Genomic DNA, 26,717 nt, shown 5'->3' on the forward strand with positions numbered 1-26,717 from the left:
TAAAGGGCAGCTGTTCTCCTGTAAGACTCTACAGTTAGATCTTGTGTATAGTTCCTATCCTGACATTTCTGTTTCAAAAGATTAGACTGTTTCACAAAACGAGTTGTTTTTTGCTTGTTTTAATTATTCCGAATCCTCTATTGGTAATACTGTACCTACTGTTGGCATTTAAACAGCCATTCCAGTCTGCAGCCTTTCTAAAAATGTTAGTGTGGATTTTACTATCATCAACATTGTTTTAATTTGGGTCCCAGAGCCTCAGTGCAGGAAGAACAATTTCACAAGGTGAAGAGCGCATGCAGCTTCTGTTACAAGCTCACACCTAAAGCTGATGATTTAAATGTAGAACACACAACACTCGGTATTTAGAAAAACAATCTGTGGCAGCAGAACCCAGCACAAAGAAAAACAGACATAAGCACAATGGCACCGAAAGTGTATTTTGACATTGACTGGAATAATACATTAAAGAGAAGCACACGAGATGTGATGTAATTATGCTTTGTACATCTGTGAGAAGGTGAGAACTGATACACAGTAAAGGCTGGTTGGTCCAATAAAATGTCGCATACAACATATTGTTTCCCACACTATATTATTGTTGGACAGAGCACCGTATGGTTTGTTATCTGCTGCTGTGCTGCTCTAAATAGATTTACTTATCCCAACCTACCCAGGATGCACACGGCTCCAGTCATTCCAAGAATGCGGGAACGATAGGGGTAACCTGTGACCACAGACCCACACAGTGGCTCTGGAGAGGGAGTCCAACCCTGCCCTATAGAATGTCAAGCAGCTTCCTCAGTCATCACAGGCTCAGCTCTCTTCGCTTTCCTCTCTCCCCGCAGGCACCGCTCTCCTCGCTTTCCTCTCTCCACACAGGCGCCGCTCTCCTCAGGCTCCACTCTCCTTGCTCCACTCTCCCCCCCCCCCGCAGGCTCTGCCCTCCTCAGGCTCTGTCCTCCTCAGGCTCCGCTCTCCTCAGGCTCCACTCTCCTCAGGCTCCGCGCTCCTCGCTTTCCTCTCTCCTCGCAGGCGCCACTCTCTCCACAGGCTCTTCTCTCCGCTCTCCCCGCAGGCTCTGCTCTCCTCAGGCTCCACTCTCCTTGCTCTCCTTTCTCGCCGCAGGCTCCGCTCTCCTCAGGCTCCACTCTCCTTTCTCCCCACAGGCTCCGCTCTCCTCTCACTCTCCTCAGGCCCCGCTATCCCCTCATTCTGGAGGGATCTCAGGCATTCACAGAACTTGCCACACACAGTGTAATTCCGAGCGAGGTGAGGAACAGCCCGAAAACAGCTTCTGAAAATAGTGAGTGAGGATTGAAAGCAGAATCTTCATCACACACTGCACCAACACTAACCAATTGTGTTCATATAGTGTTGACATGTACAGAGCTAAGTCCACTAAGTTATTTTCTGGATACAGTGACCTCCCAAAAATCATGAGGTGGGAGTGAGTTTCCTACATTACAAAGAGGGTGGTCCTGCTCATTGAAGTGGTTAGTAGCATCACTGATTACTTACCTCGCCCTCCGATGTCCTCGCCGAGAATCCTCCCTGTCACCAGTGTAAACACCAAGGCCAGAGAGTTACAGAGAGGGACAGCCAGGGACAGCTCTACGAAAATAAGAGATAAGCAGGGAGTGATCCTCCTCACTGTGCTAACACCCCAGAGAGGAGGGGCTCAGCACAGGGTCCTACCTGCAGAGGCCAACGTCATGTAGAACACCACCGAGCCACTCTGGTTCAGCAGGAACGGGATCACATACTGAGGAACAGGAAAAGGTCACAACATCACACGGCAGACAATGCGCTGCCTGTTCTAGATTTATATTACTCTGTTCAGAGAAGTTACAGATACAAGCCCATATTTACTAACCAGTTTTATACCATAAGACAGCGGTGCACAAACTGGGGGTGCTAGATTGTCTGGGGGGGGGGGGGGGCGCGGTAGTTGCAGAGGTCCCGTGCTCTCCTCCCAGCCATTTAAATTAAATGCCGGGGGATCGCCCGAGGCCTCTATACACTTACCTTCCCCTCCAGCGACGCGTAGTCCTGGTAACCCAAATTATGCCACGGGGTCACGAGATGTCACGTTACCATGACGCCGGGGTCTGCAGGGGGGGCGTGAGGCGCCGAGGAGAGCAGACAGGGGTGCACGCGTGGAAAAGTTTGCACACCGCTGCCATAAGACATCTTCCGGGATAGACGTGAATTGGCTGTATGGTGTCTTCCAGCACAGAAAGGTGCTTTATGGCAGAAGATTGCTTAGTAAATATGGCCCATAATGGTATCTGGGTTATCTACACATTGCTTTGCATTGTGCTGCTCGCCCCTCTGTGTGTTATAAGAGATATATCACTCTGTGTGCTATAGAGATAATGTTTGGTATATCATAGATATATATATAGATATATAATATTCTGTGTGTTATCTACATATTGCTTTAAAATATGTATTTAAGCAGCAAAAAAGTTTGTTATTAAAAGACCACATGCTGGCCCTGCTGAGTAGACCGGTTCCAGATATCCCAGGGCCGCCTCTAAGATGATTACCTATATGCTCTCTGCCACCAGATGCTGCATAGCAGCCTTCTGAAAAAAAACCAGGATGTTCCAACTATAAATATTGTCCAACGAAGGATCTGGCATGTTTCCTTAATGGAAAAACGTACTGCCTTCCTAAGAAAAAATGTTCATAAATACACCCTGGTGTGGGAGTCCTGGTTCATCTCTGAGGGCAGACGAGGTGGGAGCATGGAGATTTGAAGCCACCTTCGGGTGTGTCAGAGGCATGGAGGCGACTCTCTGGATAGCCACATAGCGGATCTGTTGAGCTGTACGTAGTGACCACCCTGCCTCCTTTTTTTGTTGTTTTGTTATTAGTTTATCCGGTGTCGTATATGATTACGCTGGATATATCATTGTATTTTATATCCCACTTGTTTTTTTTCTTCCTTTTTGTACCCCATCAAAAACTGTGAAGTTATTTAAAAAATAAAATAAAAAAAAGTTGCTAGATATGGATTATAACATTGTCAGCTCCTTTCCTGTGTGCGCAATACGTAATTATGGGCAGTGGTCGACAAATCACCAAAAAATCTACTCGCCGAACAAAAAAATCTACTCACCACCTAGTACCACACGTGTGCTGCTTGAGCCAATAGGAGCTCGCCACAATGTTAAATCCACTCGCCCATGGCGAGCAAATGTATAGGTTTGTCGAACACTGATTATGGGTAATATTCTATTTTTCTGCGCTGCATTATAAGTGACAATAATATAATCCATCTGACCCTCCTTGTGCACAAAGGGTCTCAATGTCCCCAGCCGCCCGGGTCTCACCCTGTAATTGGAGATTAGGAACCTGGCCTCAGAAAGCAGCTGCTGCAGGCGCCTCTCCTCCTTCACCCCCTCCAGACCCTCAGCTCCCCTCCTCAGGAATGGGTTGGTGGCTCCCCAGAGTACTGACACCAGAAGCAGCGAGCAGAGATCCCCTGCAGGGAGACACTGGGTGAGAGGAGAGACACTGCAGCAACACACACCAGGGGAGAGGAGCGACACTCTGCAGGAACAGAGATCGGGGTGAGGGGAAGGAGAGATCTGCAGAAACACAAGGCAGAGGAGCGATGCTCTGAAGTAACAGAGCATGGGTGCAGGATCAGTGTGATGCTCTGTAGGTCTTGACAGGGTGGTGGTTTAATAAGTGATACTCTTTACAGTTGGGAGGAAGTGTTGCTCTGCAGGGTAGTGGTTTGGGTGAGACATACCATCCAATTGTACTATTTAGCAGGCACTCTGCTTATTTTTTTTTAATGTCCTGTACCTGAAATCAGCTGTAGCTATTGTACCTATTTCTGCCCATGTGTGAGAGCCAAGTAGTGCTGCACTGCCTGCCTCCCATTTATTGAAGCTCGGAACCTTCAGCTAATTGTAGCAGCTTGGAGATCAAAGGCTGGTTTGACTAATAAACAGTGAGTTATGGGGAAATCACTACTATTGTATGTATATATTCGTATATATATATAAATACATTGAGAAATACACTGGTTTTATTGGTAAAATAATCCTTGTATATATTATAAGTGTTATGGTGCCTTACAATAGGACAAAGGACAACCAAAGCCTATAAATAAACAACGTTAAAAATAAAAAAACAAGAGTGAACAAGTGTTAAAATAACTGGCTATACACCAGCACAGGCGGAGGAGTAGGGCAGGTCTAACCTAGTTTACGTAAGCACTACAGAAGGGATCCAGAACCGATCTGAGTACATACCCTGCTGGGTGGAGGGGAGTGAAGTATAGGGACCCGCACAGACTCCGACTGCAAAACTCCACAGGAACAGTCACACGTGACCTCTGCGCGTTTCGCACGTAGTGCTTCGTCAGGAGGTCACGTGATGACGCTGTCCCTGGAGTTTAAGTAGAGAGCCGCAGCCAATGAATCTAACACTCAGCGAAGAAATACATACAGCTGTGATCAAATGGCCGTGCAATTGCGTCTCCTGAAGTATACATGAAAAGTTAAAAATACAATTCAAAAATGGATTTAAGCACTAATTAAAGTGACTGTGTCCTGTGTGTGTAACAAGGAGTAACTATTTAAACCTCTAAACATATTATAAAACACATACTAAAAACTATCATATGCACATCACATTAAAAGGATAAAACACACACACATATATATATATATATATATATATATATATATACATATATATATATATAGGAAAACCAGAGAACCCAATATTGATGGTCAACTAATGAATTATACTTTAAGGAAGGGAACCAATTCTATATAATCATTTAAACCATGTGGATGTCTAGTTTGCATGGTATAAATCCAAAATGGTTCCCTTCTACTTAAACGTAATTCTCTATTGCCTAAGCGCTTGTCTGCAATGATAACGTCAATGCCCATAAAAGAAATACCACCTGGGTCACATTGATGGCAATCTTTGAAATGTTTTAAAAGGTGGGTTAAGGGTATCGGTTCCGGATCCCTTCTGTAGTGCTTACGTGAACTAGGTTTGACCTGCCCTACTCCTCCGCCCGTGCTGGTGTATAGCCAGTTATTTTAACACTTGTTCACCCTTGTTTTTTGATTTTTAGCGTTGTTTATTTATAGGCTTTGGTTGTCCTTTGTCCTATTGTATTTTAAACATTAAAGGTTTCATTGTCCCTTAGAGCGCCTGCCTGTCACTTGTTTTTTCTTGCTTGTGAGCTCCTTTGCGGGAGCTCACCTTTTCAGGGGGTGTGTGGAGTCCCCCAGACTGACGGCTGCAAGAGGGACTATTTACAGTGATATCCCCAGCGAGAAGCGACACTTCTGCTCCGTTATGGTGCCTTCATAGGAAGCGCTCGCATGTAAACTCCTGTATACTACAATGCCAGAAGAACTATGTGTACATGTTCTCAATGTTGGAGGGTCTGGTGAAATGCTCTGCAGGTGGGGGTGACATGCTCTGAGGGGTAAGATACTGTAAAGATGCACTTACAGGCAGACACCATGACAACAGCCCCGCGTTACTTCCGCCTCCGAGAACCATGGAGAGGACTTGCAAGCTCAGCTCTATCACCCCGACTTCCGTTGCCGCTTCCGGTCTCTTCCTGCACGCGCCCCTGATCCGCGACCATGGTGAGTGACACATTGGGGTCCCGAATTCTGTGACACGGACCCCCCCATAGCCTGATCCCTGCCCCCCACCTATGTACCGTTAGTATGTTACATCCCCACGGCTCACCCGTCTCTCTCTCCCCCCCGTCCCCCAGAGACCCATCCTACTGCAGGGCCACGAGCGAGCCATCACCCAGATCAAGTACAACCGGGACGGGGACCTGATCTTCACTGTCGCCAAGGACCCGGTGAGTAGCCGCTCCCACACAGCCACACTGCACTGGCTCCCAGTACCAGCTGTGTGTTACCGTACGGAAACATGCGTGGAGCCTTGTGTATATATTATTGGATATACCTGGGGGTTATTAATTCAACTGCGATCTGCACTTCCTCCGTGTATTGCTGTGAGTCTGTTTTAGATCTGTGTGACAATGTAAATATATTGGTGTATGTGCATCGTTGTGTAGCTCGCAGGGTCTCTGTTTCACATCATGTGCTACTTCTGTCTCCAGGTGGTTAACGTTTGGTATTCTGTGAACGGGGAGCGCCTCGGGACATACAACGGGCATACCGGAGCTGTGTGGTGTGTGGACGTTGACTGTATCCTTCTCAGCCGGGACAGGGGCGTCACCCTGCCTGTGTGGTAATCGGTGTTTGGGGTAATGGGAGGGACTGAAAGGGGCACAAGGAAGCAATGTCTTAACCCTCAAGTAGTCATTATTATTTATACGGTGCAAACATATTCTGTAGCACAGTACAATGGGGAGACAATAAAAATATTAACATACAATGGTACAAACGGGTGTACAGCACGCACCTTGTCATGCAAGTGTTCAGCTTGTGTACTATTGGTACACACAGGGATAGGCACAACTCCTCTGGTACTGATGGCATCAAGTGCCCTCACTCTTAGGTCTATCTGTATTTTATCCCCGTCATATGCTGTGATTCTTAACTGCACCCCAAGGGGATACGCGTCATGTGCTCTCTGGATCTGCTGATAACTCATGCAGGCTGTGGGACTGTGAGACAGGTCAGTACTACAAGCAGCTTTGTCGTGCGCCCCATCCCATCCTTTCTCCTAGCTGCCTCCTGTGCTCACCTTCCATGCACTTCCAGGGAAGCAGCTGGCTCTGCTGGAAACAAACTCGGCCGTGAGGAGCTGCGGCTTTGACTTCGGAGGGAACATTATCATGTTCTCCACTGACAAACAGATGGGGTATCAGTGCTTCGTGAACTTCATTGACCTGCGCGACCCCAACCAGATCGGTGAGGACGGGTCTGGGTAACACCTCAGTGCCGGGTGGGGTATTAGGGGATCTTACACGTTTAACTAAAGACCCTACATGATACTACGGATCCTCTATGGACGTTTCTCTTTGCTCCGCTCTGTGACTGTCCCTTTGATGTGCCTTCTGCTTTCATCATCATATTCCCTTTTCCGACTGCCTCCCCTGCTCCCGTTGTGACTGTACCTTTTATTCTATCTGCCCTCTGCCTTTTTTCTCTCTGGACATGACATTTGTCACATGTCCCTGCTGTGGATCACTTTTTTGACCCCTTGAGTACATGGCTATATGCACTACACCATGTGTCTCTCTGGCAGTATATTGGTGAACCTCAGGCTTGAGCTCTCCCCCCTCCCTCCCGTAGAAAATAACGAGCCGTACATAAAGATTACGTGCAACGAATCCAAGATAACGAGCGCCGTTTGGGGGCCGCTGGGGGATTACATCATCGCAGGTCATGAGAACGGAGAGCTGCACCACTACAGTGCCAAGGTGAGATTACAGGGAAGACAGAAAGTGAGGGGGGGAGTTACATCAGTGCGGCAAACTCCAACTGCCCACCCAGTCTGCGATCCCTGGAGTGTTTTCATTGCTGTGCTCGTCATGCACATACTTTACCTCTCATAGATAAAGGGTCACATTTACTAAATGGTGGAAGTCTGGTCTGTAATGCATTAGATAGCGTCGTACAGAATAGGACTGAGTCTGTGTAGTGCACTGTTTTTCAATGGGTTCCTAGTAACCCTTGGGTTCCCCCGGTATCCCTATAGGGTTCCCTGCAATTTTCAGGTCATTTGAAAATTGTACCAAATACAGAAGGATTTACAATGCATCGGATCTCAGACACGCTATTAGAGAGGGTCGGGGTTCCTTACAATGCATCTGATCTCAGACGCGCAATTAGAGAGGGTTGGGGTTCCTTACAATGCATCTGATTTCGGACGCGCTATTAGAGAGGGTTGGGGTTCCTTACAATGCATCTGATCTCAGACGTGCAATTAGAGAGGGTTGGGGTTCCTTACAATGCATCTGATCTCAGACACGCTATTAGAGGTTTGGGGTTCCTTACAATGCATCTGATCTCAGACGCACTATTAGAGAGGGTTGGGGTTCCTTACAATGCATCTGATCTCTGACACGCTATTAGAGAGGGTTGGGGTTCCTTACAATGCATCTGATCTCTGACGTGCTATTAGAGAGGGTTGGGGTTCCTTACAATGCATCTGATCTCAGACGCGCAATTAGAGAGGGTTGGGGTTCCTTACAATGCATCTGATTTCGGACGCGCTATTAGAGAGTTTTCTTAGAATTTCATATATGGTTTCTTAACCAAAAAAAGTTGAAAACCACTGGTGTAGTGTTTCACCCTTCAGGCTCCTGCAGCAAAAGTTTGGTGCTCTGCAATGTAGTCCGGGGATTTGTATTAGGGGAGGGGACAGATGTGCCACCTGCAGTGTCCTGATTCCCCCTGACCTTGTCCTCCCCAGTCCGGTGAGATCATCAACACCGTCAAAGAACATACGAAACAGGTCAACGACATTCAGACATCCCATGACATGACGATGTTCATCACAGCATCTAAGGACAACACTGCCAAAGTGAGGGGGGATGGGGCTGGGGGACTTTTTTTTATATCTACCAGAAGAGCAGGCAAGACATGGGGAGGGGTCTTTAATCTACTGGAGCAGGATGGGTGGGAGGAGTAGGAAGGGGGTGGCTTTTAACCTCAGAGATGAAATAGTTTTAGTTTGCTCCTGTGGTGGGAGGTTGGCATAGAAATGTATCTGCCCCAGAGGCATTGATGCAGAATCTGAGCTGTGTTGTCTCTGCAGCTCTTTGACAGCTCATCACTAGAACATCAGAAAACCTTCCGCACAGAGAGACCGGTCAACTCTGCTGCACTGTCTCCCAACGACGACCACGTAAGGATAAGTGTGCGCCTGCCTCTGTGTGCAGAGCACATGACTGTTGTTCATGTGAAGAGGTTCTCTTGCTGCCTTCTGACATTTACCTTCTGCATGCAGGTAGTTCTGGGAGGAGGTCAGGAAGCCATGGATGTGACGACGACGTCAACCAGAATCGGCAAATTCGAGGCTAGGTGAGCTAGGTCACCCCAAAATAATCTCCATACTCCACCTACTGGGCCCATACATATTGTCCTCCTCCCCCCCCCCCCCCCCCTCACCCCCCCCCTCACAGCCAGGATCCTAAAGCCTACTCGCTCTTCTCCCCTATCTATCTTCTACAGGTTCTTCCACGTGGCTGTTGAGGAGGAGTTTGGGAGGGTGAAAGGTCATTTCGGACCCATTAACAGCTTGGCGTACCACCCCGACGGCAAGAGGTGAGTGTGAATGAAGTGAGCAGGCTCTGAGCTCCCTGTGTTACTTGTGCCATGTCTCAGCCTCTGTCTTTCTCTCTCCACAGTTACAGCAGCGGTGGTGAGGATGGATACGTGCGGATACATCCCTTTGATCAGCAATACTTCGACTTTGAGTTTGAATGCTGAGCAGGCTGACACATACACACCAAATGTTAGATGCACATACACCATGCATTACACATACTGCTTATACAGATCCCACAGACCCTATACGTAGGACACATTACACAGATCTAAAATAACCGTCGGGTTGTGATACACTTTACTGTAACAACCCAAGGCTTCCTCTTAAGCTCGGAGTATGTCGAGCTCCCCACAGCTCAGCCAGTCTGTGTACAAGGAAGCCTCATGTCTGTCTAGTGCAAGATTTTACTACCTGCAGAGATACCGGACTTCTCAACCTACAGCTGTTCAATACAACACAGCCAAAACCGTGCAGGATACCACAAGCAGACACAAGATACAACGCCCGTACAAGCAGACGCAAGATACAACGCCCGTGCATGAAAGGAGAGGTTCTCCCAGTGTCCCCTCCTTTTTGAGATCACACAAAACATTTACAACTTGAGAAATAAACATTTAATTCATAAATCTGTGAGCTTCTTTAGTTGTAATGTCCGCACCATCGGCATCTCCCCTTCTCCTGTGTAGCTCCCTCTGAGCAGCCAGGGGCAGTTGAATGTATCTGGGATACACCTCTCCCTCAGGATTGATGTGTCTGAGAGTCGCTGAGGTTCACCCTTCCCGCGAGCTCCACCATCCTCTCCCAGGCCAGCTCTGTATGTTCAGGGGGCCGCAAGTACCGAAGGAAGAAACCTGAGCGGAAAACAGCAGGAGATGGGAAACCCAGCTAGATCTCGTCCACGGCGCCCTCTGCCAGCCTGCGCTCTTCCACGGCGCCCTCTGCCAGCCTGCGCTCTTCCACGGCGCCCTCTGCCAGCCTGCGCTCTTCCACGGCGCCCTCTGCCAGCCTGCGCTCTTCCACGGCGCCCTCTGCCAGCCTGCGCTCTTCCACGGCGCCCTCCCGCTGCCAGCCCGCGCTTTTCCACGACACCCTCCCGTTGCCAGCCTGCACTCTTCCACGGCGCCCTCTCGCTGCCAGCCCATGCTTTTCCACGGCGCCCTCCCGATGCCAGCCCATGCTTTTCCACGGCGCCCTCCCGCTGCCAGCCCATGCTTTTCCACAGCGCCCTCCCGCTGTCAGCCTGCGCTTTTCCACGGCGCCCTCCCACAGCAACTTTTAAAATATATTTACTCTGCCACCCATATTCGCAGAGACGGACACTTTGTCCTGACCCCAATCAAAATCAGATGGTTGCAAACAGATCCTTTACTGCAGGAAAACTAAAAACCTCCAGTCATGCTGTCGGCACTCTCCTGCCCCTCAGCACCTCTGCTCTCACCTTCCCACAGCTGTAAGCTCTGCGGTTCCACAGACGGCCAGATGACCAGCGGGTTCGGTTCATATAGAGGGTTCAGCAGCTGCTGACACTCCGTGGGATCATTCAGGAAATCCCAGAGGGAATGAGTCATTTCCCGCACCTCATACAGACACCTGGGGGTAGAGACACGTGTAAGGCTGACCCTCCTCTCAGCCATTGCACTCTGTTTATCACCTGTTCTTCAATCCCCCTGCCCTTCACACTCCAGTGAACCCCTACTCTCACACTTTGCAACCCCGGCCTCTCCAGTGCTCCTCACTCCCGTCTCTGGATCGCCCCCCCCCCCATTCTCTCTTCTCACCTCTCTAATGCCCCCCACTACCCAGATCTGCCCCCCCCCCGCTATCCCCTCACCTCTCTGTATACTCCTCGCTCTCCCTGTCCCTATACCCCCCACTCTCCCCCTCACCTTTCTCTCTGCATCTCCTCCCCTCTATATCCCACTCCACTGTCCCTCACCTCTCTGTATCTCCCCGCTCTCATCTCTGTTTCTGTATACCCCTCGCTCCCCCCTCACCTCTCTCTCTCATTGTTGCACAAGAAGGTCCCATACTCAGAGCTGTAAGCGTGAGCCGCCAGCCTACACAGGAAGCGCTCGTTAAATTCCAACGATCGTGGGAACTGGTGCCCGATCTGCCAGCAGCAATCCAAGAACAGCAAGAAGAGCGGGGCCTCGTGTCGTGGCCGGTCACGTGACCACGCAGAATGGGCACATCGCAGCAGGAATGGGTGACCACCCTGCAACGAGCAGAGAGGGTACCGATAACTGAAACTCTCTGGAAATACTGTGGCCCATAACTAGAGTGTAAGCTCTGCAGAGCAGGACACTGAGCGCGGTGCAGGGCAGGACACTGAGCGCGGTGCAGGGCAGGACACTGAGCGCTGTGCAGGGCAGGACACTGAGCGCGGTGCAGGGCAGGACACTGAGCGCGGTGCAGGGCAGGACACTGAGCGCGGTGCAGGGCAGGACACTGAGCGCGGTGCAGGGCAGGACACTGAGCGCGGTGCAGGGCAGGACACAGCGCTGTGCAGGGCAGGACGCTGAGCGCGGTGCAGGGCAGGACACTGAGCGCGGTGCAGGGCAGGACTCTGAGCGCGGTGCAGGGCAGGACACTGAGCGCTGTGCAGGGCAGGACACTGAACGCTGTGCAGGACACTGAGCGCGGTGCAGGGCAGGACACTGAGCGCTGTGCAGGGCAGGACACTGAGCGCGGTGCAGGGCAGGACACTGAGCGCTGTGCAGGGCAGGACACTGAGCGCTGTGCAGGGCAGGACACTGAGCGCGGTGCAGGGCAGGGCACTGAGCGCTGTGCAGGGCACTGAACGCTCTGCAGGGCAGGACACTGAGCGCGGTGCAGGGCAGGACTCTGAGCGCGGTGCAGGGCAGGACACTGAGCGCGGTGCAGGGCAGGACACTGAGCGCGGTGCAGGGCAGGACACTGAGCGCTGTGCAGGGCAGGACACTGAGCGCTGTGCAGGGCACTGAACGCTCTGCAGGGCAGGACACTGAGCGCGGTGCAGGGCAGGACTCTGAGCGCGGTGCAGGGCAGGACACTGAGCGCGGTGCAGGGCAGGACACTGAGCGCTGTGCAGGGCACTGAACGCTCTGCAGGGCAGGACACTGAGCGCTGTGCAGGGCAGGGCACTGAGCGCTGTGCAGGGCACTGAACGCTCTGCAGGGCAGGACACTGAGCGCGGTGCAGGGCAGGACACTGAGCGCTGTGCAGGGCAGGACACTGAGTGCGGTGCAGGGCAGGACACTGAGCGCTGTGCAGGGCAGGACACTGAACGCTCTGCAGGGCAGGACACTGAGTGCGGTGCAGGGCAGGACACTGAGCGCGGTGCAGGGCACTGAACGCTCTGCAGGGCAGGACACTGAGCGCGGTGCAGGGCAGGACACTGAGCGCGGTGCAGGGCAGGACACTGAGCGCTGTGCAGGGCAGGACACTGAGCGCTGTGCAGGGCAGGACACTGAGCGCGGTGCAGGGCAGGACACTGAGCGCTGTGCAGGGCAGGACACTGAGCGCTGTGCAGGGCAGGACACTGAACGCTGTGCAGGGCAGGACACTGAGCGCGGTGCAGGGCAGGACACTGAGCGCTGTGCAGGGCAGGACACTGAGCGCTGTGCAGGGCAGGACACTGAGCGCGGTGCAGGGCAGGACACTGAGCGCTGTGCAGGGCAGGACACTGAGCGCGGTGCAGGGCAGGACACTGAGTGCGGTGCAGGGCAGGACACTGAGCGCGGTGCAGGGCAGGACACTGAGCGCTGTGCAGGGCAGGACACTGAGTGCGGTGCAGGGCAGGACACTGAGCGCTGTGCAGGGCAGGACACTGAACGCTCTGCAGGGCAGGACACTGAGTGCGGTGCAGGGCAGGACACTGAGCGCGGTGCAGGGCACTGAACGCTCTGCAGGGCAGGACACTGAGCGCGGTGCAGGGCAGGACACTGAGCGCTGTGCAGGGCAGGACACTGAACGCTCTGCAGGGCAGGACACTGAGCGCGGTGCAGGGCAGGACACTGAGCGCTGTGCAGGGCAGGACACTGAACGCTGTGCAGGGCAGGACACTGAGCGCGGTGCAGGGCAGGACACTGAGCGCTGTGCAGGGCAGGACACTGAGCGCTGTGCAGGGCAGGACACTGAGCGCTGTGCAGGGCAGGACACTGAGCGCGGTGCAGGGCAGGGCACTGAACGCTCTGCAGGGCAGGACACTGAGCGCTGTGCAGGGCAGGACTCTGAGCGCGGTGCAGGGCAGGACACTGAGCGCGGTGCAGGGCAGGACACTGAGCGCTGTGCAGGGCAGGACACTGAGCGCTGTGCAGGGCAGGACACTGAGCGCGGTGCAGGGCAGGGCACTGAACGCTCTGCAGGGCAGGACACTGAGCGCGGTGCAGGGCAGGACACTGAGCGCTGTGCAGGGCAGGACACTGAGCGCTGTGCAGGGCAGGACACTGAGCGCGGTGCAGGGCAGGGCACTGAGCGCGGTGCAGGGCAGGACACTGAGCGCGGTGCAGGGCCGGGCACTGAACGCTCTGCAGGGCAGGACACTGAGCGCTGTGCAGGGCAGGACTCTGAGCGCGGTGCAGGGCAGGACACTGAGCGCGGTGCAGGGCAGGACACTGAGCGCTGTGCAGGGCAGGACACTGAGCGCTGTGCAGGGCAGGACACTGAGCGCGGTGCAGGGCAGGGCACTGAACGCTCTGCAGGGCAGGGCACTGAGCGCTGTGCAGGGCAGGACACTGAGCGCTGTGCAGGGCAGGACACTGAGCGCGGTGCAGGGCAGGACACTGAGCGCGGTGCAGGGCAGGTCACTGAGCGCGGTGCAGGGCAGGACACTGAGCGCTGTGCAGGGCAGGACACTGAGCGCTGTGCAGGGCAGGACACTGAGCGCGGTGCAGGGCAGGACACTGAACGCGGTGCAGGGCAGGACACTGAGCGCGGTGCAGGGCAGGACACTGAGCGCTGTGCAGGGCAGGACACTGAGCGCGGTGCAGGGCAGGACACTGAGCGCGGTGCAGGGCAGGACACTGAGCGCGGTGCAGGGCACTGAACGCTCTGCAGGGCAGGACACTGAGCGCTCTGCAGGGCAGGACACTGAGCGCGGTGCAGGGCACTGAACGCTCTGCAGGGCAGGACACTGAGCGCTCTGCAGGGCAGGACACTGAGCGCTCTGCAGGGCAGGACACTGAGCGCGGTGCAGGGCAGGACACTGAACGCTTGTGATTCTGCCACACACAGCTGCCCAGTGCCAAAATTATCACGAAAAAAAACGAGCTTAACCTTATTCATTGCTCTGTCAGAGGGCACTAAGGCACTCGGGACGTGGGATACATTAAAACAATTAGGCCGGGGTAGCTTATGGCGGTAAAGCACACACAATGTGGGTACTAAGGAGCAATAAGACATTCATAAGGCAAGTACCCGTGTGCAATAAGCTGCAATAATGCATTACCCCCCCCCCCCTTTAATATGTGCCTCAATACAATCCACACAATGATAAGTCATTAGCTAAGTTGCCGATCGATCCGTTCTCCTGTGAAAAATTGGTGAAGATTCAGCTCGGGGGTTGGCTAAATGGCTGTCAGTGCAGCAGAAGAGGACCAAAGATGCAAAGTTCTGTGGGGAAGATCATGTGACCAGGCAGTCACTAGATACAACTGGTGCACTGCTAGACAGAGTTCAGAGCTCAAAAAGGGCTGTGTCAGATCCTATTTCAGAAGAGGAAGGGGATGTGACTTTGTTAAATGGTTGCTATAGAAACAAATTCTTGTTACATTATAATAAACACAAAATGACATTGAGTTGTTTAAAAAAATGCTACAAGTATTTTCTCATAGTACAGAACTGATATATTTATTTAAAAAAAAAAAAAAAAAACATGTAGGAAGGATATTGCTTGGTCTGCAGCTTTAATATGCAATATAACAACAGGAAGTGTGATACTTTTGGGCAATAGGGCACACATTAGCTCATGGTAAAAGGGAATCCACCGCCTTCAGGCCCTTATTACATTGTGACTTGTTATCCCAGCGTGTGTTACCTGCAGCCACTCGCGCTCAATCAAGTCCTGGAAACCAGCTAGTGTGCGGCAATCTGGGGACAGGACGAGCTGTGAGAGGGATGTCACCAGCAGTGTGTTGTCTGTTCCCTGCTCCCCATGCACCAGCACGCACGCTCCCTCCCTGCAAGAACATCGACACTAGGGGGGTTAGTGTGGGGACCTGCACTGACCTCAGATTCACTTCTCCCTGTTACACAGAGATTATTACTGGAATGGAGGATTTGCTCCATGAGAAGACTCTGGTTCTGTCCTCTCTTCCACAGCAAAGCTACAGGCGTTAGGTTTCCACTTCAAAGGACACAAGCAACGTCTTGTTCTATATCTGCATGTCCTGCACGCAACCCCTCTCTACCCTCTTCCTGTGTGCTCCCCCATTACCTCTCAATGTACTCACCCCCTCTACCACTCTATATTATTTTTTTCTGCTCTTCCCCCTCACAGTCTATTCTTACCTCTCTCCTAGGGTGACCAGATTTTCAAAATGAAAAACCGGGACACAATAAAAAATTATTTATAAAACAAATTACATCACGTGACGCACCCCGTTGCCATGACGAGACACTGCCGTCAGGCTGTGACATGTTGCCATGACAATGTGGCATCACGTGATGCCTCGGCACCATAATGCATCCCGTTGGTGGGGGCTGCAGTGTGTCTGTGTGTATATAAATAATGAAGACATTAATTAAAATTAAAATAATTAACAAATTAAAATTAAAAACATAATTAATTGACAAATTAAAATTAAATAAAAAAATGTAGGCATTCATTAAAATGTTAAGACTTTTAAAAATGTGACATTCCTGACCTTGTGTGTATATTACACTTTTCAAAATAGGGTCTCTTGCTCTCCTCGTGGCACTCAGTGACATCACTGCCATGCAGGGCCGCAGACAGCTTTTCCTGGGCCCGGGAACAACGTTTCCACCGGGGCCCCCTACCCACGTTTCGGCTGCCTTGCGAGAACCCCCCCTTTTCATACACCAACTCACGCTCACCCCACCTCACACTCCACAGTCACCCATTCCTTCCACCCCCCCTCTCTCTTACACCCCCACCCACATGTATTTTTCTCCCCTCCCCACACTCATCCTCCCTCCTCAATATACATGCACACACAGTGACACGCACACACAGTGACACACACACACACACACACACACACACACACACACACACACACACACACACACACACACACACACACACACACACACACACACACACACACACACACACAGCCCCTCCCCTCATACTTCCCTCTCCTCTCCTCATACCTGCCCCCTCATACTTCCCCCTCTTACCTCCCCCAACTCTCCATATACCTCGCCTCCTCTCCTCTCCTCGTAACTTCTGCTCCTCATACCTCTCCCTCCCCATCCTTTCCTCATACCTACCATCTTCCACCTCATATCTCCCTCCTCCTTATATCTCCTCATACCTTCCCCATCCCTCGCCCATCCCTTCTCATATCTGCCCCTCCTCATACCTTCCCCGCCCCTCCTCATACTTTCCCCGCCCCTCCTCATACCTTCCCCGCCCCTCCTCATACCTCCCCCTCCCTGAGGATAAGGAACTTCTAAGTTTTAAGGGTAGGGAAAGGGGAAAGGGAAAGGGGAATGGAGGCTCCCGCATCAGCTAGTAAAAATGGTAATGTGAATGAGGTAACTCACAGACTGGTGCAATAGAGGATATATATGGTTAACAACATAGACGAACAGGAAAGATCCTCCTAGAATGCACTCAGAAAGGTAAGTCAACGTGATATGGTTGATAATATTAAAAAAACCTTTTAATCACACATATAGTAAAACATCTTGTATAGAGGGAAATGGCAGAAAGTAATCCACGACCAGTCCCTATTGACAAACCAAGAAACAATCTTCCCAAATAAATACACGGGAGATAATGAGGTATGACACTACACCGCCAATATGTGGGCTAGAGAGCTCCCAGTAGTAATCACAGTGTAACTTCAGACTAGAAAATCTGTTCTATAAAGCAGATAATCTATTGTCAAAAAATCAGCACACCTAAATAAATGGTATGCTGATGCTGGATCTGAAGAGGTGTGTTAATAGGCAGTTAGTAGGTCAGAAATAAGTACCTACATGGATACATATAGACCACAAAGTATATAGGTGTATGTCTGCTCCTGAACGGGGTGAAATCAACATATAATGTGGAAGATAATACACACAACATTAAAAATATCTAAAACCACATACATAGCTAGTTGCTGCGTGGCTTGATGGTGTTTGACTTTGCATAGGGCAGGCACAAAATGTGCTCAACTGATGCCCTGAGGCACGGTTCTGAGACCGTATCCAGTTATAGCCTCAGAAAAGTAACGGTCATAAAATGCAAAGGTCACTAAATAACACTAAGTGGAACTTGCCAATGCTTTGCTAGTAATATAAAGCAAATACAGAAGGACTGAACCATAGTACATTAGCATAGTGTAATGTCGCCAGATATATATATATATTGTTATACCCTAATTGTGTCGGCGGCATTAACCCCCTGATAGTAGAATGATCAAGGGGTAGCCTGTCAGGGAGTGTACTATAATGCTTACAACTCCGCGGTGTAAGTAACCGCTCTCAATAGCAACTGACTGGCTAACCATAATATCTACTTAGCTTGGGGGAGAAAGGCTGTGGTCTGTTCCTGCGTCTCTCATTCCAACAGTGTGTAGATTGAGGGCAGGGTGCCGGGACAGGGAATTACAGCCTGCATGTTCAGCTGCTGCAACCGCGCCGGTCTCGTCCCACTGCTGGGAGGCGTCCGCTCAGCGTGATGACGTCACCACGTACCGCTGACCTCTGACCTGACGTACGTTTCGCGCATGCTCGCGCTTTTTCAAAGGTACCTGCCCGCAGTCAACGAGCACTTAAATAGCTCATGGTTGTCATGACAGCCTGCGGGGGAGTGTCTACCCCGGGCTGTTAGCTGGATACACTGCCGCACTCTCTGACCTGCGGCATGTGAAGTGTATAAATAAAAGTCTAATATGCTTAGTGATAGACTGCTGTTGTAGCAGATTAAGCACATACAGTAGCACCAATCAATGTAAATGCAGGCATACGTGAATGCTGTAGTTGTATGCACAGAATGTACATAGAAGAGTGGTAAACAGATAATGCCCCAACCTCCATAAACACATCAGTGGTCTAGATCAATGAGAGAGGGGGGGGGGCAGTAGTAGTGTGGATAGAGAAGGTAGATTGCACTAATTAAGTGCTCACTGAAATAGGAAGGATAGTATGTCCCCAGCATGTAGTTCCCTGGTGCAAGAGTGTGATATTACAACTGCACATTAATGGCAATATGTGCTCAAGCTTAAACAGGGAATGAATATCCATAACTGAATAGAGGTGACAATACTTCAGATGAATGGAGAGAAAAGGAATTCCTCGTTCAGTCCCTTGGGGGCCAGGGTACCCAAGGTGTAGATCCATCGGGATTCACGTTTCAGGATCTTATTGTCCCAATCTCCACCTCTGCTATGGTTAGACACTGCCTCAATACCCACAAATTTAAGAGCTGTAGACATTCCCTGGTGTCTATTATGGACGTGGTTGGCAACAGGGGTATCGCGATGGTTGCGAATATCCCCTAAGTGCTCGAGTATCCTGTGTCTTAGTTGCCGTTTGGTCTTACCTATGTACTTTTTGTTGCACATGCAGATAATCTGATACACCACGCCCATAGTTCTACAGTTAATGAACTGTCGGATATTGAAGCTATGTGTGTCATCCCAATTATGGAAGATCTTTGTAGGCATGCAGGAGGAGCAAGCTCGACATTTATGACATTTGTAGAAGCCATTGGATCTGTTGGCTAGCCACGTGCCTGTAGAAGGTTTTTCATAATGGCTATGTACCAACAGATCCCGGAGATTGGAGGCTCTTCTGCTCACCAGTGATGCCCTCTCGTTCAGGACCTCTCTAAGGTCAACATCTTCACGCAATACGTGCCAGTGTGTGTTAATGATGTTATTTATCTCGGGCCATTGGTTATTAAATCGACCAATGAAACGTATAACTTGTTTATCATTGTGTGGGGTGACCTTTTCATCTAGCAGTGTATTCCTGTCTGTCCGCCTAGCCCTTTGGTAGGCTTTTTTAATAATCCTGTTACTGTATCCCCTCTGCTGAAATCTAAGTTTCATGGCTACCGCCTGAGTCTCAAAGTCATCGTTAGATGAACAGTTCCTCCTCAGGCGTAGAAACTGACCAGTAGGTATACCCCTTATAAGGTGTTTCGGGTGGTGACTATCTGCTCTGAGGAGGCTGTTAGTGGCAGTAGACTTACGATGAAGGGACGTGGATAAAGTCCCATGTGTAGTCTTAGAAATCAGGAGGTCGAGGAACACAATATTCATCTGATCAACCTCAGAGGTGAGTCTGAGGTTGAGGGGATTATTATTAAGTTCACCAATGAACTCATCAAAGTGTGTCTTCGTGCCCTTCCAAAGGACAAAGATATCGTCCATAAACCTAATCCATAAAAGGATTTGAGAGGTATATTGTCGATGACGCTCTTGGAATACCACCTCCGCCTCCCACCAGCCCAAATAAAGATTGGCATAGGTGGGGGCGCAGGTGGTCCCCATGGCTGTGCCCCGGAGTTGGTGGTATAGTTTACCGTCAAAGGTGAACACGTTATGCGAATAAACCTCAGTAGGTCCAGTATCAGTGTGTTGTGACTACCGAACTCACTGGGCCTTGTGTTGAGGTAATACTCTACAGCCTGGATGCCCCTCTCATGTATTATAGAAGTATACAGAGATTCTACATCCAGGCTGATAAGTAACGTGTCATCCCTGATCTGCACCTCATTCAGTTTGTTAAGAGCGTCCTTTGTATCCCGCAAGTAAGAGGGTAGTGTGACTACAAAGGGAAGAAGCACCTTATCGACGTAGATACTGCTCTGTTCAGTGATGTTCGAGATCCCTGATACGATTGGGCGCCCTGGTGGCGCTTCCAGGCTTTTGTGCACTTTGGGGAGGGAGTAGAAAGTGGCCATCCTAGGATTTTTGTTAAGAAGTGCCATGCTTTCTTTGAGGGTGAGGGCCTTGGTCTGTACACCCTCATCCAGAATGAGTTTAAGGTCACGTAGGAACTCATTTGTTGGATCAGTTCTCAATATCGCGAAACAATCGCGATCGGATAGTAGGCACAAGTTCTCATTGACGTAGTCTATTGTATTGACTATCACGATGTTGCCCCCTTTGTCTGAGGGTTTAATCGTGATAGTCGTGTTAAGTTTCAATTCTAACAAAGACTGTCTCTCCAAGTGGGTCAAATTAGTGTTGGAGTGTCTGGGCTTAAGGTGTTCAATGTCCGCAACAACTAGAGCAATAAAGGTTGCCACATTATGGCACGTCTCAAGTGCCGGTGTAAACCGTGATTTAGGTTTCATGGTGGTGAATGGGCCTTCGCCCGGTGCCCTAAGTGACTCCTCTTCTAGTGCTGCTAAGTTGTTTATGGCTTCTAAATATTGATCATCAAACTCTTCCTGACCTATAGCCCTAAGTTGGTTCTGCGCCCTTCTTTTAAAGAACTTGTGCAATAATAATTTGCGGCCAAACAAATGTGTCCTTAATCCAGTCAAATCTGGAAAAGTCCTCCGTAGGAGAGAAGGACAGTCCCTTTTGTAGGACTGCTACTTGACTCCTACTCAGGACCATATCCGATAGATTAATCACCTGGCTAAAGTCGTCCGTAACATTAATTAACGACGGCGGCGTGATCGTCGCTTGGGCCCCCCCCTGTATGCCCAGGTGTCTCTGTCACGCAGCCCACCCCATCTGGCCTCTTCGGGTCTTGCACGTTCTGGGGGTGGCTGATGGCGGGGGTCTTGGTCTAAAAAACCCACCCTGGAAGTGTCGACTGGTCCCTGTTCTCTCCTTTCCCCACCGTCACTCTCCTCGTTAGAAGTGTCCCAGTCAGTCGAGGACTCAGGGTGACGAAAACGGACTTTTTTAGGGTTTTCCTTTTTTTGTTTGTAAATTTTACCTTCCTTAAAGTCCTTTGTGTCTCGAATGTATTTGCGCTGTTTTCTTTCTTTTAATTCGCGCGTGAATCTACCTATTGTCTCTTCTAATCTGTTCTCCAAGCTAATGAACTCAGAGTTACCACGCCATTTCTCTGCGTCGTTGCGTTGCTCTGCTAGTTCTATATTAACAGTTGATAGTGTGTTATTATCTGTTTCAACTAACAGTTTCATAAGAGAAGCAGAACAAATGCCTAGAATTTCATTCCATTTGATGAGGAATTCTGGGTCAGAGTTTGGAGTTGAGGGGGGGTAGGTCTACTCTTAAACCCCTCGGAATGAGTTCAGTAGATATGTACTTTTCAAGACTCGCTACCTCCCACCATAATTTAGCCCTCCTCTTATATATTTTCTCCAAACCTGAAAAGTAGGTATTTATACTGGTGACCCCACTGTCAGATAAATCCCCATCTAGTGAAAAGACATTGTCCGCCTCCGATCTCCATGCAGCAAAGTCAGGCAATTGCGACAGGAAGCCAGCCATAATAGTGTACTAAAAATAATTAGTGAGAGGTAAGTAGGTGTGCGAGCTGGGAGCAAGAGTGGACATACAACCACATGTGTATAGACTAAACCGGGACGAATGGTCACCCTGAGGATAAGGAACTTCCAATGTAAAGTAAGCTGTGTGTTGGAAGGCTTAGGCTGCGGCCACTTGGCGAGGTTAGTTTAGGCAAGTGAAATTGTCCCGTCCCCGCTCACGCTCGTGCGCGGGCACGGACGCTCACCCACGTTTGGCACTTGCGTAAACAAAGAAAAGAGACCTTCAAGCACGCTCAATTTACCCGCAATGCCACTCTGAGCGCGCTTGAGAAATAGGCAGGACACCTGGCTCTCATGCTTGGAGAGTTGGTGACGTCACCGCTCTCAGGCATGAGTGCGGTCAGCGCTAGCGGGCCGCAGCCTTATAGACACAGCCGGAATAATGCATACTGCTTTTATTACTGGCTAGTTATAAGTATATACCTAAATGAGGAATAAATATTGCTTTAATTCCTGGCTTACCATCAAGTTTCGGATCACCTACAAAGTTCTCCGCCTTACCTCTAAGGCTGTGCTTATAGTGCCGGCAACGGCGACACCCACAGTCACTCATACAGTACCACCCATTGTGGCCAAGCACTCCCATCTACTGCACTTATTCCCTCACCTGCTGTCTCTGTAACTCTCCCAACATTCCACTTAGATTGTAAGCTCTCCGGGGCAGGGATTTCCTTTCCTATTGCCTTTTGTAAAGTACTGAGTACATTGTGGGCGCTATATAAATAAAGATATACAGTACAAACATTGTTTGCACTTACTACAGGTATGTGGTACTGCACCTGTTGAACTACACTACTCTTCTTAAGATAAGTTGCTGACAAAGCAGAACTCTTTTTGGCCATGTAGACGAACCCATTATAAATATAATCCCAACACTAGGTACAGAGATAAAGTCTGAGGTAATGTAGTTTCTGTACAGTACAGACAAGCTGCCTCTCACTACCCTTACCCATAGGAGGCGCAAAGCAATTGTTATATTAAGTAAGCTGAGGGTAGTTGGGACATCTTTAGCCTGTCGTCCCATATCATGTAAGTTTTAAAGGTCTAATCCATGGAGCGCAAACGTTTGAATCTGCGCCCCCCTGCCTTGCCTCCCCCTCCGGTCTCGCGCCCCCTCTCCTACCTGCCAGCTGCGTCAAATGACGCTCCAGGGTTGCGTGTGACATGACCCTGCGGCATCAAATGATTTTGCGTTACCATGGAGACGCGTCTGAATCCCGGTAAGTGTTACTGTTGCAGAGGCCTCACGCGATCCTCGGCATTTAATTTAAATGCCTTGGGGAGGAGTGCGGGACCTCTGCCACCGCCCGTGCCCCCCCAGACAAATCTCCCCCCCCCCTGAGGGGGGCGACTCCCATTTTGCGCACCACCGGTCTAATCTAGTGTCTAATGTGCTACAGACAGTAGGTGCCGTTATTTATAGAAAGCCAGTTATCTGAAGTGGCGTGTGCTGGTATTACTCCTTTAAGTTGTACTCAGAAGAAACTGCAGCTCTCCAAACATATTCTAGGAATAACTCTGTAAGCAGATAACAATGTTTGTGTCAGTGGTTGTCAGGATGTCTTCTACATTAGCCCTGATGAGACAATTACTATCATTGGTAGTAGAGAGATGCCCTCTGTGACAGTCTTATCTTATCCTAAAAATTTGTATGACATCATTAATGGTGTCACAGTTAATCGTGCACTGTACCTCAGCGCTTTGTGACAACTTGGTAAATTCAGCCATGTTGCTATACTCTTAAGAATTAGCCCCCTCTCTGGCTTCTGTAATCCATCGTAATGTGTGGACATTATCTGCTATCTGCGCACTAATGACTCTTGTTTGCTGTTTATGGACAGCTCCATTTTATAGGGTCGGCACCAACGTCTCGGCATCCTGCCAAGTATGTTATTCAGCCTTTTGGTATATGGAAAACTGGCTTCCTTTTAGTGTAATTAGCACAGATCTTTCTCAGGATAATTATCTTGGATCAGCAGCACTGCTTTCTGGCAACGTGAAGATAGTTTATTACTTGGATGGCAATGTTATTTATTTATATAGTGTTTTACCAGGAAGTAATACATTGAGAGTTACCGCTCGTTTTCAAGTATGTCCTGGGCACAGAGTTATAATGACCAGAGTTATGGTTACATGAAATGAACGGAGGTTATACATCATATATAAAGACATTGCAATGTGAGCACAATATAAATGTCACAGAGGCTGTAAAGCAAAGTGCTGCAAAGCAAGAACCTCTTAAAGATTATGGAGCCCGAATGCTAAAACTAAACTGTCCTTGTAGCTTCTGATACATTTAATTTGGGCAGCATGAAAGTAATATATCGGTGACATCTGAGACAGGGACTATCACCATCTGAGGAACACACTTTTAGCCACTATGCTTTTTAATGATGTAGGTCAGTCTCTCCCCCTCACACACTCCATTGTTACCCCTCACACTCCGTTCTTACCTCTCACCCCTGATACTCCCCCTCTCACACAATCTCCTTTTTCTCTCCTTTTTTTCTGCTCTGTCCCGTCACTCTTTCCTCTCGCACCCCCCTATCTCTCCTCTTTCCCCTGCCCAGCCTTCCTCTCCTCTCCCCCCCCTCATCTATCCTTCCCCTCCCCCCCCTCCTCACCTCTCCATACACTGGGCTGTGAGTCCCACGCTGGTCAGAGCCTCCATGACATGTGACATCCAGCGCGCAGCCTGTAACCTGTTGAGCCAGCGACTCATCCCCAGTGTGGTCTCATGGCACGCGCCAACCAACCGTGAAAGGCTATCCTGCAAGGCCCGGCCCCTGAGAGACCACAATGACAGACAGAGACTGCTCAGTGCCAGACAGACCCGCACAGCTATCTCTTATGGGGAATACTGCACAGCCATCTCTCGCTAATGCCCCCACAGCTATCCTCACCTCTCCAGCCGGCGGTGCAGCACCCTCCACTTGACGTATCCGGCTTCACTCTCAGTTCCACCCCCCAGACTTTGCGACTGTTTAGCCTCCTGGGCAGAGCGAGTGTCAATGATATATCCGCATGATCGCCCGGTCAGCACTGCTTCCAACATAGCCTCATCCTGCTCACAGCGACGGCGAGTAGAGCCAACCAGGGGCTGGGCAGAGCGCAGCAACGCCTGGGCACAGGGAGGCACAGGTCACTGCCAGGAAGGGGGCAACAGGGCACTGCCAAGGAGAGGGCACCCGGAGGCGCACCACCAAGGAGAAGACACGACATGGGGCATTGGGAGGGGACACAGGGCACTGCCAGGGGGGTCTTACCGTTTTGTTGCTCCTGTGGTAGTAGCTCAGGACGGGGAATCTGCCTCCGTGTCTGAATGTCGCTGCCCCACGCAGGGTGTCATCGGGGCAGGATCTGGGCACAATGACTTTTAGTGGGTAACTGGGGCAAACCCCAAAATCTGTGTTCACCTGAGTCAGCCTCCAGGCGTCTGTCTGAGGCGAAGAGACACAGAGATACAACCATCTTCACACTGTCACAGCTATGTTCCATGGTCACAATTATATCATGAGGTCACAGTGATTTCGCACACAGTCACAATAATGTCATACAGTAAAAGTGATGTCACCTCATCTGCGATCTTATGGTAAAAGTTTTCGGTGGTGTCTCGGGGCCACCCCTCCCCCAACTTGCGCCCAAGCGGCCTGAAGAAGAACGGGTAACTCACGGTGATGGCGTCCAGTGAGGAGAGAGCCTGTGGGCAGAGAATCAATGTCATTCACACCCGGAGGCAAACAGCCAATGTCACACAGTGCACAGCATGTCCTTGCCCATTGGGCACAGGCTGCCCCTCACACCCTGTTGGCACAGGCTGCCGCTCACACCCTATTGGCACAGGCTGCCGCTCACACTCTGTTGGCACAGGCTGCCGCTCACACCCTGTTGGCACAGGCTGCCACTCACACCCTGTTGGCACAGGCTGCCCCTCACACCCTGTTGGCACAGGCTGCCGCTCACACCCTGTTGGCACAGGCTGACGCTCACACCCTGTTGGCACAGGCTGACTCTTACACCCCTTGGGCACAGACTGCCCCTCACACCCTGTTGGCACAGCCTGCCCCTCACACCCTGTTAGGGGCAGGCTGACTCTTACACCCCTTGGGCACAGACTGCCCCTCACACCCTGTTGGCACAGTCTGCCCCTCACACCCTGTTGGCACAGGCTGCCGCTCACACCTTGTTGGCACAGGCTGCCCCTCACACCCTGTTGGCACAGGCTGCCCCTCACACCCTGTTGGCACAGGCTGCCCCTCACACCCTGTTGGCACAGGCTGCCGCTCACACCCTGTTGGCACAGGCTGACTCTTACACCCCTTGGGCACAGACTGCCCCTCACACCCTGTTGGCACAGGCTGCCCCTCACACCCTGTTGGCACAGGCTGCCCCTCACACCCTGTTGGCACAGGCTGCCCCTCACACCCTGTTGGCACAGGCTGCCCCTCACACCCTGTTGGCATTGTTACTGACCTGCACAGAGCGGGCTACATTCAGTGTCTCCTCCATGCCTGGGATCTCCAGCTGCACGACTCGCAGGTCCTTACATCTCAGTGTGACCGTCCCCGAGCCAGACCTGCTCTCTGATTCTTGGCCGCTGCTCTCCCTTCTCTGGTATCGGCCCATGTTCTGAACGCTGCAGCAGGAAATGGGTCAGACAAGGGGACGCCAAACCAAAAACATCACCCATCAACAGACCTATGCTGGTACACTGCTCCCTTTGTCCCATACTTTCCCTTCTATCCCTTCTCACCTTGTGTTCCATGCTTTGTGACTCCCTGCTCACAATGTGTTCCATGCTTTGTGACTCCCTTCTCACCATGTG

The 26,717-nt window shown here is 50.7% G+C and overlaps 3 protein-coding genes across 7 annotated transcripts in view; 1 reads left to right on the forward strand and 2 right to left on the reverse strand.

Annotated features, from left to right (window-relative positions):
- Positions 1 to 420: 420 nt before the first annotated feature.
- On the reverse strand, positions 421 to 5,578 carry TMEM234 (transmembrane protein 234). 2 transcript variants are annotated; one of them, XM_075604685.1, is made up of 5 exons: positions 5,500 to 5,578; positions 3,342 to 3,493; positions 1,699 to 1,765; positions 1,522 to 1,614; positions 421 to 1,297 (listed from the first exon to the last, which is right to left on the reverse strand). In XM_075604685.1, the coding sequence occupies exons 1-5, from the start codon at positions 5,510 to 5,512 to the stop codon at positions 1,227 to 1,229; spliced, it is 396 nt and encodes a 131-aa protein (XP_075460800.1). In that variant the 5' UTR covers positions 5,513 to 5,578; the 3' UTR covers positions 421 to 1,226. The 2 variants fall into 2 exon arrangements, with proteins under 2 accessions (XP_075460800.1, XP_075460798.1); XM_075604683.1 differs by lacking the exon at positions 5,500 to 5,578 and having other exon boundaries at positions 3,342 to 4,118.
- EIF3I (eukaryotic translation initiation factor 3 subunit I) lies at positions 5,509 to 9,878 on the forward strand. Its single transcript, XM_075604681.1, has 11 exons — positions 5,509 to 5,639; positions 5,774 to 5,866; positions 6,131 to 6,218; positions 6,586 to 6,651; positions 6,738 to 6,887; positions 7,272 to 7,399; positions 8,395 to 8,505; positions 8,740 to 8,829; positions 8,932 to 9,005; positions 9,156 to 9,248; positions 9,332 to 9,878. Exons 1-11 carry the CDS (start codon positions 5,637 to 5,639, stop codon positions 9,411 to 9,413), a joined length of 978 nt encoding a protein of 325 aa, XP_075460796.1. The 5' UTR covers positions 5,509 to 5,636; the 3' UTR covers positions 9,414 to 9,878.
- The window catches only part of LOC142497197 (myotubularin-related protein 9-like), a 40,498-nt gene continuing 23,632 nt past the window's right edge, over positions 9,852 to 26,717 (reverse strand). For 3 of the 4 annotated variants that reach the window (XM_075604679.1, XM_075604677.1, XM_075604680.1), the window contains 9 exons: positions 26,366 to 26,528; positions 25,467 to 25,592; positions 25,159 to 25,332; positions 24,796 to 25,013; positions 24,517 to 24,678; positions 15,269 to 15,410; positions 11,247 to 11,467; positions 10,691 to 10,842; positions 9,852 to 10,103 (listed from right to left, as the gene is read on the reverse strand). In XM_075604679.1, coding sequence (XP_075460794.1) covers positions 9,991 to 10,103; positions 10,691 to 10,842; positions 11,247 to 11,467; positions 15,269 to 15,410; positions 24,517 to 24,678; positions 24,796 to 25,013; positions 25,159 to 25,332; positions 25,467 to 25,592; positions 26,366 to 26,518 — 1,461 coding nt within the window. In that variant the 5' untranslated portion in view covers positions 26,519 to 26,528 and the 3' untranslated portion in view covers positions 9,852 to 9,990. The remainder of the gene's footprint in view (positions 10,104 to 10,690; positions 10,843 to 11,246; positions 11,468 to 15,268; positions 15,411 to 24,516; positions 24,679 to 24,795; positions 25,014 to 25,158; positions 25,333 to 25,466; positions 25,593 to 26,365; positions 26,529 to 26,717) is intronic. The other variant, XM_075604678.1, reaches the window with a different exon arrangement.

Source organism: Ascaphus truei, chromosome 6, assembly GCF_040206685.1.
Source record: "Ascaphus truei isolate aAscTru1 chromosome 6, aAscTru1.hap1, whole genome shotgun sequence".
Taxonomy (NCBI): domain Eukaryota; kingdom Metazoa; phylum Chordata; class Amphibia; order Anura; family Ascaphidae; genus Ascaphus; species Ascaphus truei.